This window comes from Lactuca saligna, chromosome 3 (genome assembly GCF_052625555.1).
Source record: "Lactuca saligna cultivar CGN05327 chromosome 3, ASM5262555v1, whole genome shotgun sequence".
Lineage (NCBI taxonomy): Eukaryota > Viridiplantae > Streptophyta > Magnoliopsida > Asterales > Asteraceae > Lactuca > Lactuca saligna.
Window position 1 is genome coordinate 25652505 of NC_136419.1, and position 18014 is coordinate 25670518.

The 18014-nt window shown below is 36.0% G+C and overlaps 1 protein-coding gene across 1 annotated transcript in view; it reads right to left on the reverse strand.

The window, feature by feature from the left end:
- Nucleotides 1–4244: 4244 nt before the first annotated feature.
- Nucleotides 4245–18014, reverse strand: part of LOC145035283 (uncharacterized) — a 48070-nt gene continuing 34300 nt past the window's right edge. The window contains exons 2-7 of the mRNA XM_078983853.1: nucleotides 14598–14689; nucleotides 5384–5518; nucleotides 5205–5309; nucleotides 4942–5111; nucleotides 4763–4862; nucleotides 4245–4280 (exon numbers count right to left, since the gene is read on the reverse strand). Coding sequence (XP_078839979.1) covers nucleotides 4245–4280; nucleotides 4763–4862; nucleotides 4942–5111; nucleotides 5205–5309; nucleotides 5384–5518; nucleotides 14598–14689 — 638 coding nt within the window. The remainder of the gene's footprint in view (nucleotides 4281–4762; nucleotides 4863–4941; nucleotides 5112–5204; nucleotides 5310–5383; nucleotides 5519–14597; nucleotides 14690–18014) is intronic.

Consider the following 18014-nt stretch of genomic DNA (forward strand, 5'->3'; position numbering starts at 1 on the left):
TTAACTGTGACAGGAATGGGCACACAACCCGTTTCTACAAGGCACCAGCTAGACCAATCACCCAGGTCCCTGGCACAGGAGCAAGCCAGGCCTGCTACGGGTGGGGCGAAATGGGAAAATTCGAAAGAGATTGCCCTAAGGCCAATAATGCTGGCGGAACAGGAAGACTTCTTGCTATCAGTCACGAGGAAGCGATGGCAGACACCACTGTAGTCACGGGTATGTTCCTCCTCAATAACTCATATGCATGTATACTATTTGATAGTGGAGCAGAGAGAAATTTTGTGAACCAGGAATTTAAACATTTACTTAATCAAGCACTGCAAGCACTAAAGGAAACATTCGTCGTAGAAATGGCTAATGGAAAGACTGAGACTTCTAGCGATATTTTCATAGGATGTACTATCTCTCTCTCTTTCTCTATAGATGGTCGTTCATTTCCAATCGACCTCATGCCTGTATCAATTAAACATTTCGATGTCATTATGGGCATGAACTGGTTAAGTCTCCATCATTATGACATTCTATGCTTTGAGAAAGCCGTTCGTCTAAATCTACCATCTAGCGAAACGCTAGATATCTATGGCGACAAACCAGGAATGAGCCTTCTTATCATCTCAAATATGCAAGCCCAGAAGTACTTACAAAAGGAAAATCATGCATTCCTTGCTCATGTATTCGATATGAGCAAAGAGACGAAAGACATAAAGGACATCCCAAAAGTATGCGACTTTCCCGATATCTTTCTAGAAGAACTACCAGGATTACCACCACAACTTCAAGTCAAGTTCAGAATCGAATTAGTTCCAGGGGCTACTCTAGTAGCCATATTGCCCTATCGTTTAGCACCATCAGAGATGCATGAACTATCCGGGCAACTGAACGAATTGCTCAGCAAGGGCTTTATTAGACCAAGCTTCTCACCCTGGGGAGCACCAGTCTTATTTGTGAAGAAGAAAGACGGATCGTTCCGAATGTGCATCGACTAGAAAGAATTGAACAAGCTTACTGTCAAGATTCGCTACCATCTGCTTCGCATAGACGACTTGTTCGATCAACTCCAAGGAGCGAGCTACTTTTCAAAAATTGATTTAAGATCCGGGTATCACCAGTTACGGTTGTTGGATGAAGATGTTCCAAAAACAGCCTTCTGAACTCGCTATGGTCACTACGAGTTCGTAGTGATGCCTTTCGGATTAACAAACGCGCCGACAGTGTTCATGGATTTAATGAATCGGGTGTGTCATTCTTATTTAGATAAGTCCATGATAGTATTCATCGATGATATACTTATATACTCTCGAAGTAAAGAATAGCATAGGCAACACTTGCATCAGGTCTTAGAAAAACTACGATTGGAGAAGCTCTACGCAAAGTTCTGTAAGTGCGAATTTTGGATTCGAAGAGTCGAATTTTTGAGTCGAATTCTCGGGGTTACGGGTTTATTATTTAATTATTTTATTTTAAATAGGATGTTACACCATATCTATATACAACTCTATTAAATGTCATTATTAATTAGTTTTACATAATTTAATTAAATTGGTGGTTTGCTGACATGTCTTCAAGTGTAGGAGGCCCTAGTAGTAACATTGGCAATACAAAGAGTGACATCATGAAGAAGGCCAAACTAAAATTCCTTAATAGGTACTTTGTTCAATTTTCTATAAAGAAAAAAAACTTTTTTTGTAAAAAATAAATTTGTTTGCCTTCTTTTCAATTGTTGAATTTGAAATAAAGAAGATTACAACACATGCATTTGAAACAATACCAAGATTATTCGGTTTCCTTAGAAGAAATGAAGGTTTGTATGATCTAAAACTTTTATTGTGATTTACTACAATCTACTCATGTGATAATCTGTTGGAAATAAATCGTAGTGCATGATATATCTTTTGGATTTGCTTATGTTGTTTAAAGATGTGATAATCACAAGTGAATCACATATGAATTATATGTGATTCACGTGTAAATCACATGTAAATATGTGATTTACATGTGATTCACATGGAAATATGTGATTTACATTTGAATTATATGTGATTTACATGTAAATCGCGTGTAATTCACATATAAATCACATGTAATTCACATGTAAATCATATATTTACATGTGATTTACATGTAATTCGTGTGTAAATCACATATAAATATGTGATTTACATGTGATTCACGTGTAAATCATATGTAATTCAAATGTAAATCACATATTTACATGTGATTCAGGTGTAAATCACATGTAAATATATGATTTACATGTAAATTACATGTAATTCACATGGAAATATGCGATTAAATGTGAATTATATGTGATTTACATGTGATTCTTATATGAATTATATGTGATTTACATGTAAATCACATGTAATTAACATATGAATCACATGTAATTCACATGTAAATCGGATATTTACATATAAATCACATATGAATATCACATTATATAATTAAATGTGAATCTTACATGATGTATACATATACATTTTTGTAAGTGTTCTTGAATTAATCATTTTTTTAAAATTTTTATCTGTACATTTGGAAAAATTAGTGGAAGATATTGAAGGTGTAAAAAGTGATAAATTGAAGAAAATATAGAAATATTGACACAAAGATATGAAAATGCTTTGTAATTTTGCAACATTTTTTGCTTTTTATATTTTATTATCGATTAAAATACTTATACTATTGTGTTTTTTGGTTAGTAAATAAAAAAAACTCATTTTTTTTTTTTTTATGATTTACTTACGAATATTATAATATAAGACATATATGCACTTGAAAAAAAATGTATATATGCACCTAAAACGTTGATTTTTTGGTTAAAAATTATAGTTTTTTTTAAATATTCAAGTTTTTTTTAATTTACTGTTTTTAAAAAATTCGCTGTTTCTTTTAATTTTTTTTTTCAGTTATAAAAAAAATTAACTTTTTTCAAAAAAAATTAAAAATCTACATTTAAAAAAATGAAAATTGATATTTTTACTAAAAAAAATCCAAAAATTTTATTTACAATGTTAATTTTTGGACATTTTTATTAAGATGTACGATAATAAACATTTTTATTAGGGGAAGATACTAAAGATGTGAAAAGTGATAAATTGAAGAAAAATGAAAATATTGACATGAAGATATAAAAATGCTTTGTAATTTTGTAGCATTTTTTGCTTTTTATATTTTATTATTGATTAAAATACTTATACTAATGTGTTTTTTGGTCAGTAAATAAAAATGAGTTTTTTTTTTTTTTTTTTTAATTTTTTTTTTTTTTTGATTTACTTACGAATATTATAATATAAGACATATATACACTTGAAAAAAAATGCATATATGCACCTAAAATGTTGATTTTTTTAGTTAAATTTAATATTCATGTTTGTTTTTAATTTACTGTTTTTAAAAAATTTGCAGTTTCTTTTAAAACTTTTTTTTTAGTTTTTTAAAAAAATTAACTTTTTTTAAAAAAATTAAAAATTTGCAATTAAAAAAATGAAAATTGATATTTTTATTAAAAAAATCCAAAATTTTATTTACAATGTTAATTTTTGGAAATAAAAGCAATTCGTTGAGGACATGATCGTCATCTTACTAATCTCATTTAATATTGAACTTTTTTGTATTATTTAATATATTAATATAAATGTCTAAAAATTAACAAAATAACTCAACATTTCGGATTTTTTTTTAAAAAAAAATAATTTTCGATTTTTTAAAGAAATGGAGATTTTTTAATTTTTTTCAAAAAACATGAATTTTAAAATAAAAATGAAAAAAAAAAGTATTTTTTTAAAAACTGCATATTATTTTCAAAAATAACTGCATTTTTTCTATAAAAAACTGTATTTATTTTTTCCAAAAAAAAACTGCATTAAAAAAAAAAAAAAACTGATTTCTTTTATCTTTCAAAAAAACTGCATTTTTTTTTTCAGAAAAACTGCATTTTTTTTAATGAAAAAAACTACAATTTTTATAAAAAAAGTGCAATTTTTTCAAAACTGAATTTTTTTAACAAAAAAATCAACGTTTTAGGTGCATATATGCATATTTTTTCAAATGCATATATGTATATTTCTTATATTATAATATTCGTAAGTAAATTATAAAAATCTCATTTTTATTATTCAATCTATAAAAATAATACAAATATTTTATTCGACAAAAAATAAAATATAAAAAAACTACAAAGATTCACAATGTTATCATTTCTTCATATCAGCATTTCTATATTTTCTTCAATTTATCACTTTTTATCCCTTCAATATTTTCAACAAATTCTTCAAAACCTACAAGAAAATTCAAAAAAAAATGATTAATGCAAGAACACTCAGAAAATGCACAAATATATATCATGTAATATTCACATGTGATTATAGGATCTAAGATTCAAATGTGATTATATAATGTGATATTCACATGTGATTGTATTTTTTAAGATTCAAATATGAAATTCACAAGAAAATAAAAAAAATTAACAAAGACAACTCACGCAAAATGCATGTGTGCATATTGACGTAATTGATATGTGATTCACTAGTGATTTACATGTGAATCACATCTAATTCATATATGATTTATATGTGATTCATATGTGAATAACATGTGATTTACATGTGAATAACATGTGATTCATATGTGAATCACATGTAAATAAGAACAAAAATTGCAAGAGAAAAATTTTTGGGAACAAAAGTGAAAAAAAAAACAGCAACACTCAGGGAGCAAAATTATAATTTACTCTAAAAACAAATTTGAATCTCTTTCTCACCACTTCATATGTGTCAAGCAATCTACCAAGTTGGTGGGCATGCTGCTCCTTATAATTTACACCATCCAACATTATGTACTCAATGAAAATCTTTTGCAGCCTGTAAAGTCAATACTAGAAGGGTATTTTAGTAATTTTACACTTTGTGGAAATTAAAAAAAGAAACAAAAAAGAGCTGCCTTTTCTTTTGATATTCTGCTAAAGCATTCATAAGTTTTTCTAAAGGAAAAGCGCGACCTACAGGCATTATTTGACACCTAATATCCTGAACTGGTGCACGAAGCGACACTACTAGGTTTATATTTTGTAAGTCACCATGAAGCTTGTTTATTGAATGAATTATTCCAACCTACAAGAAATTATGAGAATGATAGATATGAATCCAGAAATGTTCTTAAAAAGACTAATATTGAGGATGTAAAATGGAGCAAACAAAACAAACCGTTGAGACAGTAATTTTCTTGGGTGAAAGCTGAAAAGGGAATGCTATCATTACTCGAATTGCTTCAACTAAAGCAATGTAGTTGTTTAATGGCTCTCCCATTCCCTGAATACAAGATGATGGTGTCAGTTGTAGTGACATAAATTTAAAGTAAAACAAGCTTTTTTTTAGGTATCTACCATGGAAACAACATTGCAAATGGGTGATAATCGAGAAGCAAGTACTACTTGTTCTACAATCTCTCCAGTTGAGAGGTTGCTCTTGAATCCCACACTTCCAGTTGCACAGAATGTGCAACCCATTTTGCATCCAACCTGATGAAGAGAATGATTCTCATACATGTTGAAACGACCCAAAATTCACTGCTAAAGATTTCTTTTAAAACATTACTAAAACCATATTTATAAAAACCGTAACATAAGTCATAACATAATTTCCGAGTATTAATACAAAACATAATCTTATTATCAGAGTAAAAAGTTCCCATGCCAACTGACTATGGTGTGTGCACTGCAACCTCTTCGAACTCCTCTTTTGAAAACTGAGTACCTAAAACCAAAAACTGAAACCGTAAGCACGAAGCTTAGTGTGCTCCCCCCTAAATACCACATACCATACAATCACATAGCATACATACTATACAATCATATAACATACCATACTTGTCAGGAATTTCTGGGTTGCCCAACCTACCGGTTACGGCCATTCTGGGGTGCCGATCTAGCCGTGCGACCATTTTGGGGTCCAGTCCTACCCGTGCGGTCATTCGGGGTGCCGACCACCCTTCAGTCCTAACAACCGAACCTCGGGGACAGTTTCACCCCTTACCACTACTACTATCACTTATCATAACATAACATACTATCAGACATATCTAGGGTGTCTGACTACCCTTCGGTCCTAACAACCGACCTCGGGGACTATTTCACCCCTACCACTACTACTATCACTTATCATAACATAACATACTATCATACATATCTGGGGTGTCTGACTACCCTTCGGTCCTAACAACCAAACTCGGGGACTTTTCCCCTCCTACTACCCCTAACACATATCTCAGATCATGCTAGCATATAATCGTGAGATAAAATACTGTCAGACGTATCTAGGATGTCTGACTACCCTTCGGTCCTAACAACCGAACTCTACTACTATAACACATAAAGCTAGCATATAACATATCAGGTAGTAGCAAAACTAGATGATAACACAAAGACAATCATCTAACACACAACTCTTATTGGTTGGCCGGCATTGTGGCTGTAGACCCATCGCTACTGGAAGGTAACTCATCTGAACTGCTGAGCTATGCTGATAACCCCCTGACTACTAACCGACAACCCTCTGTGGCGCTGCTCCTCTAGCTCTCCGAGCTACCAATATCAATATAACACTTAGTATGACAGTCCTCCAAAATTCAACTAAGTCAACTCTTGTCAAAATCAAAGTCCTGGTCAAAGTCAACCTTCCAGGTTGACCCTACTCACTGAGTCAGCCTTCTGACTCGCCGAGTTCATAAGCTCAGAAACCCCTTTCATTTGCGACTCGACTCGCCGAGTCAGACCATGAATCGCCGAGTCTACTGATTTCCTAGTTCTGTCCTATCCAAGTCTCTGAGTCTCCACTCAACTCACTGATCCGAGTCTTAACTAGAAGGGTTTGGGGTTTCGCGACTTGACTCGCCGAGCCCAAGAACAGACTCGTCGAGTTCACCCATGTGAGTCGCCGATTTACTACGCGATTTAAATCTGGTATCTAGCCTGACTTGTCGAGTCCTCTCCCAGACTCGCCAAGTCCTTACGTGTATTCTCATAATCTCGAGTCACAGAGCTACTCCTTTGCTCCAAACAATAGATCTGGGTTCCTAGAGTCCATTAGCAACATAAAGTTGCTACCTTTATGTGCTTCTTGTCTCATAATACTAAAAACCAAGCTAGAAAGGAACTTAACTCATGGGGAATGGCTTTTGCATAGCAACTAACAGAGCTTTCTGCATCTTTGATCCAAATAGAGCTTAGATTTGGAGTTTCAATTCTAGATCTAACTTGTGCACCAATTTCTCATCACATACTCTCAAAGAAACCCTAAAACTCCATGAAAGATGGATCTAGAAAGGAGAAAGCCAAAGATAACAATTCATTACCTCCAAATGCTCTAAAAAGTTCCACCAACTCTGGATCCAAGGCCTCCTCTTGCACCACTATGAATCTCTTTTCTTCCAAGCTTCAAATTACTTCACCAAGGGTAGATCTTGCTCCATAAACGGTTATGGTGGCTAGGGTTGGAGTTCTGGACTACAGGGGCCGCAAATGAGCCCTAGAAAAGAGAATAAGATGCTTAAATAGGGTACCAAGTCCCGGAATTAGGGTTTCCCAACCCAGACCAGACCAGACTCGCCGAGTCCAAACCCCGACTTGTCGAGTCGGTCACTTAATCTACGACACGGAACCCGCTCCAACTCGTCGAGTTCTTCCTTGGACTCGGCGAGTCGACCCCTTAAACTTATGGTTTTCCTTTCTTTTCTTGGCCTTTTTCTGATTTCGAGTGTTACAACTCTCCCCCACTTAAACTAAACTTCACCCTTGAAGTTCGCTATGTCCATCTGGCCTGCAATCCGCCTTCGACACCCTGCCTTGTGACTCTAACCCTTTTGACCTTCTGCCCGGTCATTTTGGATGCCTAATCCTTGCAGTTAAAATCCCCGAGTACAATCTAATCCTTAACCTTCCTGAGAACACCTCCTATTCAACTGACAATCCTTCCGGTACTCCCTGAGTACTTAGGCTAAACATTTTTGGGGGTATACTCTGTTTTCCTCATGCTTTCTTTGGCCTTCCCGAGGCTGCCTTCTATAGCTATTCACCTCCTTTGTCACTGTGAAGATCATACCCTTCACGATGTCCATCATTCCAGCCACTCTCAATGTTGGTCACTAATGCTGGTACATATTGAATGCTTCTTATTTCCATAACATAGTGCTGAGCACCCGTCCCAATGAATGGATCAGATAATCCTTCGAGTGAAAGATTCAACCCTGCAACGGTTAAGACTCATACGAGAGCTGCGCAACAAGGTCAAACCCTCCCCTCTGAGATTATCCAACCCTGCTGTGGGAGGCATAGTACCCTCTGCCAACTTGCTGCCACTTACCATACTTCCCTTATTGTTACTACCTCTGACTGCAAATTTTGTTGCCCCTCATCTGCCTACCGGATGCACTGAGAGCACCCTGGTCCAACTAATATGTCGATATCTGGGTTACCGGACTCCTACCGGTCACTACACCCCATCGCAATCTCCTAGTCGCTTCCAGAAACTTCTGAAGATACTTCGACTATCTATAACTGGTATATCCACTCTGCCTTATACTAAATCGATGTTGGTGGAGCCAACCTGCTTATCTCTCATCTGACTACTCAACTTCCAATAACTCGAGTCTTCCACCCTGAAAGAAAGGATACCTGCCTAATTATCCTTGTAGATCACTTATACATAGCAAAAGACTCAATTGATCCCACTGAGAGGGACTTTCCATTTCCAAATCAACCAACTATACCATCAGCACTTGCGTTCCAACACAAATACTAATACTGTTCATAACACTGAAACTATCAGAAACACTGAACTACCTGCAACACTGAACTTCCTGAAACACTGAGCTACGTGAAACACAAAACTGCTTGAAACATTGAACTGCATGAAACACTGAACTGCCTGAAACACTAAACTGACTGAAGCACTGAATTGCCTGAAACACTGAACTGCCTGAAACACTAAACTCACTGAAGTGCCGAACTGACTGAAACACTGAAAGGACTATATGGTTGCTTCCCAAAGTATCTCAAGACCTTCCTGGTCTCCAATCATTCGTCCGTTATCTGCAACACCGAGTTCCAACTCAACTGTGGAGACGATCCGACTGTCAAATCCCCAGCTTAACCATAACTGAACCATTTGGGAGATCTGAAATCTAACCCGTGGATTCCCATATCCTCACTGCTGCACCCGAACTGGTGGGTACTACTGCTTCCCCCGCATCCAAACAACGCGCTCATGCTGCCTACCAACCTGATAAATGCTACAGCTACACCTGCAGACTTACAACTCTCTACTACTATATGCCTGCTAGTGAATGCTACGGTACCCCCGCAGACTTACAACACTCTACTACTATCTGACTGCTAGTGAATGCTACGGCCACCCCCACAGACTTACAACACTTCTACTACTATCTGACTGCTAGTGAATGCTACGGCCACCCCCGCAGACTTACAACACTTTTACTACTATCTGACTGCTAGTGAATGCTACGGCTACCCCCGCAGACTTACAACACTCTACTACAATCTGACTGCTAGTGAATGCTACGGTTACCACCGCAGACTAACAACACTTTACTTACTAACTGGTTGTTGCTCGATAATGTCGCGGCTTTCTCGCCGCTCTACCATGCTCTGCAGGCTGTCTCTGCCACTGACTACTAATCACGAAAGCATCTCTTGCTAACCGTTCTCAAGATCCTCATTCCAACTCACTAGAGTCCTACAGGTGGTCCTCCAACCCTGGATTCCCAACCAGCTACTAACCATCTCGATCATATGAACTAACTGTTGGGAAGTTCCTCAAACTCCCAACCCTGAACTCCTCAATCCATCAATTGCTGTGCTACAACATTTTCTTCTTGGAGGTTGTGTACTCATTCTGGATTTGCGTACTCTTACCCTTGTATACTCGGAGGGTTCTCCCCCACTTTGATCCCGCCTATACCTCACTACTCAAAGCTTGAAAAGAACTCCCATTCCTTACCACCATTCCGTAATCAATCTCGCTGAAAAGCCCAAGCTTACCATAGCTAGGGATCTAACCAATCCAGCTCCAATACGACCCATTTCTGAACTAGTGAGACACTCCAAGTCGCACATAATCTTGCTATAGCTACTGCAACCTAAATAACCTGCTCTATTGGAGAACAACCTATGACTATCAATCTAAAACCAAGGTATGCAAATGGCATATAACTCAATCACAAGCAGGTAATATAATACTCACAAATACATGCTTACTAACATCGATGCAGTACCATAACAATAGAGTTACTACAAAAGGGAAGAAATCAAACTACATACCTGCGATCTAGTGCGGCTCGATCTTGACTTTCTGCGGAATGATGGGCGCCTAACCCCGAACTCTCTACACCACTAAGACGGGACATCGAGACTTGAAATGACCCGGCTGGTGACAATGAAAACATCTTTGATCCTGCTTACAATCTCGATACACATGCCCCCTTTCCCTGCACTTGAAACACCTGAACTTGGTACAAGCAAACCCATGAGTCCCTCCACACTTACCACACACCTCTAGGTCCTCCTATCCTCCAGCGCCCAAGTCAGCTGAGTAGGACTCCACAATTCTTCCCAATCTCCCTGCAACACGTGTCCTCTTATTTTTTCCGAGTTGCCCATCCAAACCAATCTCCTGCTCTCGAGTGACTCCGACTACTCCATCAACCGTATGAACAGCAGCAGGTTATCCCTGGAACTTAGCGGTCAACCGACCAGTGACCCGTTCAATGATGTTGGGTAACTCCTCGCGAATGACTAGCGAAACCTCATTAACTACACAATCATGCAAGGGTCTCTCCTAGAGACAGGGTGCCCCACTCACTCCTGAACTCTGATGGAAAAATCCAAAAATGGAATCCCCCTCTCCGATGGATCCCCGAACTCCATAAGAATCAGGCTCTAGGCGAGCCCCAAACTGTCCTGAAACTATCTCAGCCCTAAAGGCCTGAAGATGACTATCCATGAACTCCACGATGGCCTCTCTAACCGAACCAAAAATCACTGGAGTTTGATCAATGATGTTGCGCACAATCTCTACGGAAATGAAATCCCTCATCTGATCATCAAGCTGCCCGACTCTAGAACCTGAGCCAGATTCCTCCTTGGTACCTGAACTGCTAACTGGCATCTCATGCAACGTCACCATGCTGGAAACATAACACATTACTGATCAATACACACCACTGTTGAGGGATCTCTCACACACTCTACTAGTTCCCTGATTTTGCCTTGGCCCCTCTTGAATCGAGTACAAATCCTCTGCTTTCAGTAGTACGGGACCATACTACCTTCCACATCTATCCATACTTTCCTCAAGAGTTACCTCCACTCCACCAAGTCCCTTTTCTCTACTACTAGTCTTTGCTACTCTCATCCTAGGCTTGCCCTAGGGAACCTCTGACTCCACCCAAACAGTCCTTAGCTGCTAAAGGTCTCCTCGTAATGCCAATTATCCATTACCTGAATGCTATCACATGTAACGAGGCTCGGATAATCCTTCGAGTAAGGGACTCATCCCTACAACGGTTAGACTCAGACAAGAGCTGCGTCGTAGGGCCAAATCCATCACTATGAGATTATTCAACCCTGATCACATGTGACGTGATGTATTCACCTAATAGCTAACTCCCAACACTCATATTCCCACAAAGCGCAAAGCAAGCAACATTCAGACAAGAAGGAAACTAACTCAGGCAAATCTATTCCCATAACCAAGAATCTGCACTAGCATACAATGCTGAACTCATGCTATCAGGCATAACCTAACAGGCTATCCTACTGCTATCTACTCAATAATAGCATGCAATTGTCATAAGGCTGAAACACATAAGCAGGATCATAAGGCATCCTCCTAGATCCTTAGTCCTATACTAGCATGCTGTTCTACTGAAACTGAAACTGGAACTAAAACTGAAACTGAAACTGATAATCATAAACTTGTATGGGTAATTTGGGAGTACTTACTTGAGCTCGGCTGATTGCATGACCACACCCTTTTCTCTTATCAAAATTCTTTTTCTTTCTGAATTCTTTTCGCTTTTCTAAAACTGTTTCCTTTCTAAAAAAAACTCTTTTTACAAAACTGTCTTTTCATTTTGAAAACTTCCATACCAATTCCTTAGTTTGAGTTTAAACACACCCGAGAGTATGTCTGAATCCCTCAAACCAAGGCTCTGATACCAACTTGCAACGACCCAAATATCATTGCTAAAAATTTCTTTTAAAACATTACTAAAACCATATTTATAAAAACAGTAACATAAGTCATAACATAATTTCTGAGTATTAATCCAAAACATAATATTATTATCAGAGTAAAACATTCCTAGGCCAACTGACTATGGTGTGTACACTGCAACCTCTCCGAGCTCCTCTTTTGAAAACTGAGTACCTGAAATCGAAAAATGAAACCGTAAGCACGAAGCTTATTGAGCTACCCCTAAATACCATATACCATACAATCACGTAGCATACATACTGTACAATCATATAACATACCATACTTGACAGGCATTTATGGAGTGCCTGATCTACCCGGTAGGACCATTCTGGGGTGCCGACCTACCCGTGCGGCCATTCTGGGGTGCCGTCCTACCTGTGCGGCCATTCTGGGGTGCCAGCCACCTTTCGGTCCAAACAACCGGACCTTGGGGACTGTTTCACCCCAACCACTATTACTATCACTTATCATAACATAACATACTATCAGACATATTTAGGGTGTCTGACTACCCTTCCGTCCTAACAACCGAACTCGGGGACTGTTTCACCCCTACCACTACTACTATCACTTATTATAACATAACATACTATAATACATATCTAGGGTGTCCGACTACCCTTCGGTCCTAACAACCAAACTCGGGGACTGTTCCCCTCCTACTACCCCTAACACATATCTCAGATCATGCTAGCATATAATCATGACATCAAATACTGTCAGACGTATCTAGGATGTATGACTACCATTCGGTCCTAACAACCGAACTCTACTACTATAACACATAAAGCTATCATATAACATATCAGGTAGTAGCAAAACTAGATGATAACACAGAGATAATCATCTAACACATAACTCCTACTGGTTGGCCGGTATTGTGGCTGTAGACCCATCGCTACTGGAAGGTAACTCATCTGAACTGCTGAGCTATGCTGATAACCCCCTGACTACTAACCGACAACCCTCTGTAGTGCTGCTCCTCTAGCTCTCCGAGCTACTAATATCAATATAACACTTAGTATGACAGTCCTCCAAAAGTCAACTAAGTCAACTCTTGTCAAAATCAAAGTCCTGGTCAAAGTCAACCTTCCAGGTTGACCCTACTCGTCGAGTCAGCCTTCTGACTTGCCGAGTTCATAAGCTCAGAAACCCCTTTCATTTGCGACTCGACTCGCCGAGTCAGACCATGAATCGCCGAGTCTACTGATTTCCTAGTTCTGTCCTGTCCAAGTCTCTGAGTCTCCACTCAACTCACTGATCCGAGTCTTAACTAGAAGGGTTTGGGGTTTCGCGACTTGACTCGCCAAGCCCAAGAACAAGCTCGACGAGTTTTTCTTCCAACTCATCGAGTTCCTGCCTATCTTCATCCAACTCGCCGAGTCCACCCATGTGACTTGCCGAGATACTACGCGATTTAAGTCTGGTATCTAGCTCGACTCGCCGAGTCCTCTCCCAGACTCGCCGATTCCTTACGTGTATTCTCATAATCTCGAGTCACAGAGCTACTCCTTTGCTCCAAACAATAGATCTGGGTTCCTAGAGTCCATTAGCAACATAAAGTTGCTACCTTTACGTGCTTCTTATCTCATAATACTAAAAACCAAGCTAGAAAGGAACTTAATTCATGGGGAATGGCTTTTGCATAGCAACTAACAGGGCTTTCTGCATCTTTGATCCAAATAGAGCTCAGATCTGGAGTTTCAAATCCAGATCTAACTTGTGCATCAATTTCTCATCACATACTCTCAAAGAAACCCTAAAACTCCATGAAAGATGGATCTAGAAAGGAGAAAGCCAGGGATAATGATTCATTACCTCCAAATGCTCTAAAAAGTTCCACCAACTCTGGATCCAAGGCCTCCTCTTGCACCACTATGAATCTCTTCTCTTCTAAGCTTCAAATTACTTCACCAATGGGAGATGTTGCTCCATAAACAGTTATGGTGGCTAGGGTTGGAGTTCTGGACTACAGGGGCCGCAAATGAGCCCTAGAAAAGAGAATAAGATGCTTAAATAGGGTAGCAAGTCCCGAAATTAGGGTTTCCCAACCTAAACCAGACTTGCCGAGTCCAAACCCCTACTCATCAAGTCGTTCACTTAATCTGTGATGCGGAACCCACTCTGACTCGTCGAGTTCTTCCTTGGAATCGACGAGTCGATCCCTTAAACTTATGGGTTTCGTTTCGTTTCTTAGCCTTTCTGATTGCGGGTGTTACATATGTGTTGTGATATAGAGCAAAATGTCGATTGAATCTATCAATTGAAGAACTCAAATCAGGAAAGAATTTCGGTTTGGAAGGAATGGATAGGGTAATGATTTACCTGTAAGGATATGCATAAGGTAGATCCTGGACCACCAGGACGAGGCTTGCCTCCATATTTCCCTAAAAAGGTAAAAAAAACAACAAGAGTACCTGATGTTGAGGTAGATTAGATCTCATGAATGGATTAGTTTCTAATTGTTGTTCAATGGTTGATGGAATACAACAATTAATCATGAATTGTTGATGATCAACGACCATTAATCCTAGATCATTGGAGGATTTTGGATTCCATGTGGATTGATGATAACGACTACGAAATCTGGATCGATTGTGGATCCATATCTGAAGGCGAGAAAGTAACGACTATGGATTGAACGGACTATGTTGTTGCTTCCAAACATCAAGTCGTCCCGTGGCTCAGAGACCGGAAGCTCAGAGGCGAAGGAGAATCGGGAGGTTCAGAGCGATCGTACCTCTGGCTAACTTATTAGGGCACGAAACTTCGAGAGGGAAGAATGACGCAACCACTGCGATGTTAAATCTATCAATCATCGTAGAATCTTCAATGAAGGCGGTGGTTGTTGACAGAGGTAGGGTGGTTGTTAGAGGGAGGAGGGAGGGGTCGACGAAGAGGGAGGAGGTCGATGGAGTCGGTGAAGAATCGGAGAAGGGAACAAGCGATAGAAAGACTAATCATGATCTGATATGTTTATTTGGGGAGCTAATTACTTGTTCCCTTAAATGCCCTTATCCTATTTTAATAAGATACCCTTCCTTGTTTTTTTCTATTTATTTACAAAATTGTCATCAAAGATCTTAGCCCTTAACTTTTTTAATCTAACGGTCAACTTTCAGTTCTCAGGTTCTCGGGAAAATAAGAGTTCTCAAATGATCCTTGCTCTCTCGCTTTATATATATATATATATATATATATATATATATAATTTTCAAAAAAAAATTATTATTTTTTTGATGTTAAAACATCGTTTTGACAATTTTGCATCCGAATTAGTTGATTCGCAGACGAGGCCTGCAATTTGATATATATATATATATATATATATATATATATATATATATATATATATATATATATATATATATATATATATATATATATATATATATATGGGGATAACAAATATACATTACAATCCTATCTAAACTTAGATACTAAACCTTTGAAATATATCATTATAACTTAGTAATTTTATTTGATTTGGTTTTCACTTGGTAAATATATCGTCCCCAATAACATTTCCTCTATCCAATATCGTTTTACCATCCTTGTTTCTTTCCTCCATTATCATTTACTACTTCACCCTAGTAAACAATATTGTTTTTCATCGTCACGAAGGAAGAAGATAATCAATGTTCTTGCTTCCTTATCAAAACTATTGTGTACATCATGAAACTACATCTTCAAGTGTTAATCGTGAATCCCTAATCATAATCTTTATATAGTAAAACAACGTATTTTGATGAGGTTTACTACCTAATCTTAGGTGGGGCTGTAATGTATATTTATTTCTATATATATATATATATATATATATATATATATATATATATATATATATATATATATATATATATATAGACTCAAGATCAAATAAGAAGGAAAATTTTTGTAGAAAGGTAAAAAGTTTTTTTTTCAACATATTTTTTTGCGAACATACAAAATGAATCATTAGATGATTCAAATGTAAGATTATTCACAATAAAAAAATTCCCAAAAAAACATCTTCATGATTCATTTTTTAAGTAAATTAAGAAAAAAATTCACTTTCATGACAATATTAAAGAATAACAACGAAATCATTGTATAAATGAATCATCGGTGTGTTTTTTTGAGATTTTTTTTTTTTTTGTGAATCATGTTATTTTTGATTCATCTATTGATTCATTTGTTTTGTTCATCAAAAAAGTATGTAGAAAACAAACTTCTTACCTTCCTACAAAAAAAAATTCTTACCGGATATATATATATATATATATATATATATATATATATATATATATATATATAGGTTCAGGTTCATTTGAGACCATTCTAATTTTGTGAGACCGTGAGACCAAATCTAAAAATAATTTTAAAATGCAAAATAAATGGAAAAATCCAAAAATTCTTTTTTTAAATATTATTTTCGGAACTTGAATTAACTAAAAAAAATATAAAAAAAATATAAAAAACAATAAAAAAAATAAAAAAAATTCCGTTTTTTTTAAAAATACGTGAAATATTCTAAATAGAATATTAAACTGATATATTCTAAAAAATAATTTTAAAATGCAAAATAAATGGAAAAATCTAAAAATTCTTTTTTTAAATATTATTTTCGGAACATGAATTAACTAAAAAAAATATAAAAAAAAATTCTATTTTTTTTGAAAAATACGTGAAATATTCTAAATAGAATATTACACTGTACATATTCTAAAAATAATTTTAAAATGCAAAATAAATGGAAAAATCAAAAAATTCTTTTTTGAAATATTATTTTCGGAACATGAATTAACTAAAAAATAAAAAATAAAATAAAAAAAATAAAAAAAATGCGTCTCACGGTCTTACAAAATATAGGTGGTCTCAAATGAACCTAATCATATATATATATATATATATATATATATATATATATATATATATATATATATAAAGTCTTGGAAAAAGCTTTACTAGATTAACTCGATTCGATTTCTTCTTTTATAAAGTCTTTTTAAAATGTTAATGTGTTATTTAATGTTTACATGAAATGACTTTTATTTATTTATTTATTTATTTATTTATGTGTTTTAAAGGTAATACAATCATGAACACCGCGTGATGCAAAACTATATTGCATATTGCATGACTTTTCCTGGCAAGAACACAATCATTCTTTACCAGGAATATTTGGATTTTATCTAATTAAATTAATACATAATTTAGGGTTTAAAGAATATCTTGAGAAGAGTTTTACGGTTTATACACCGACAATACTTAATTTAGGGTTTAAAGAATAAATATTAAAATAACTATTAACTTTAAAAAATGTGTGTGAACACAATCTGTTTTACTATTATTATTATTATAATAATAATAATAATAATAATAATAATAATAATAATCGGAAGATTAGTTAATAAATATTATATTTTTTAAGCGATTTTTGAAAAAAAAAAAAAAAAGTATATTTCATGAACATATAACGTATTACAAAGGTTAAATTACACCAGCCATAATATTCTTATTCTTTCAATATTATGGATAACGGCTTAAAATGGTTATATATTATTGGGTTTGTACATATTTAGTCTGTGATTATTTTTTATCCATATTTTCCTTTTGAACTTGCTATTGTGTGTAAATTAAATCATTATTACCGGTTGATGCTATATTTGCTAAAATGGCTGTTTATATGGACAATCATTAAAACAAAACACTCATACGTGGATCATCTATGCATTCCATCGATTATAATATGATGCCTAC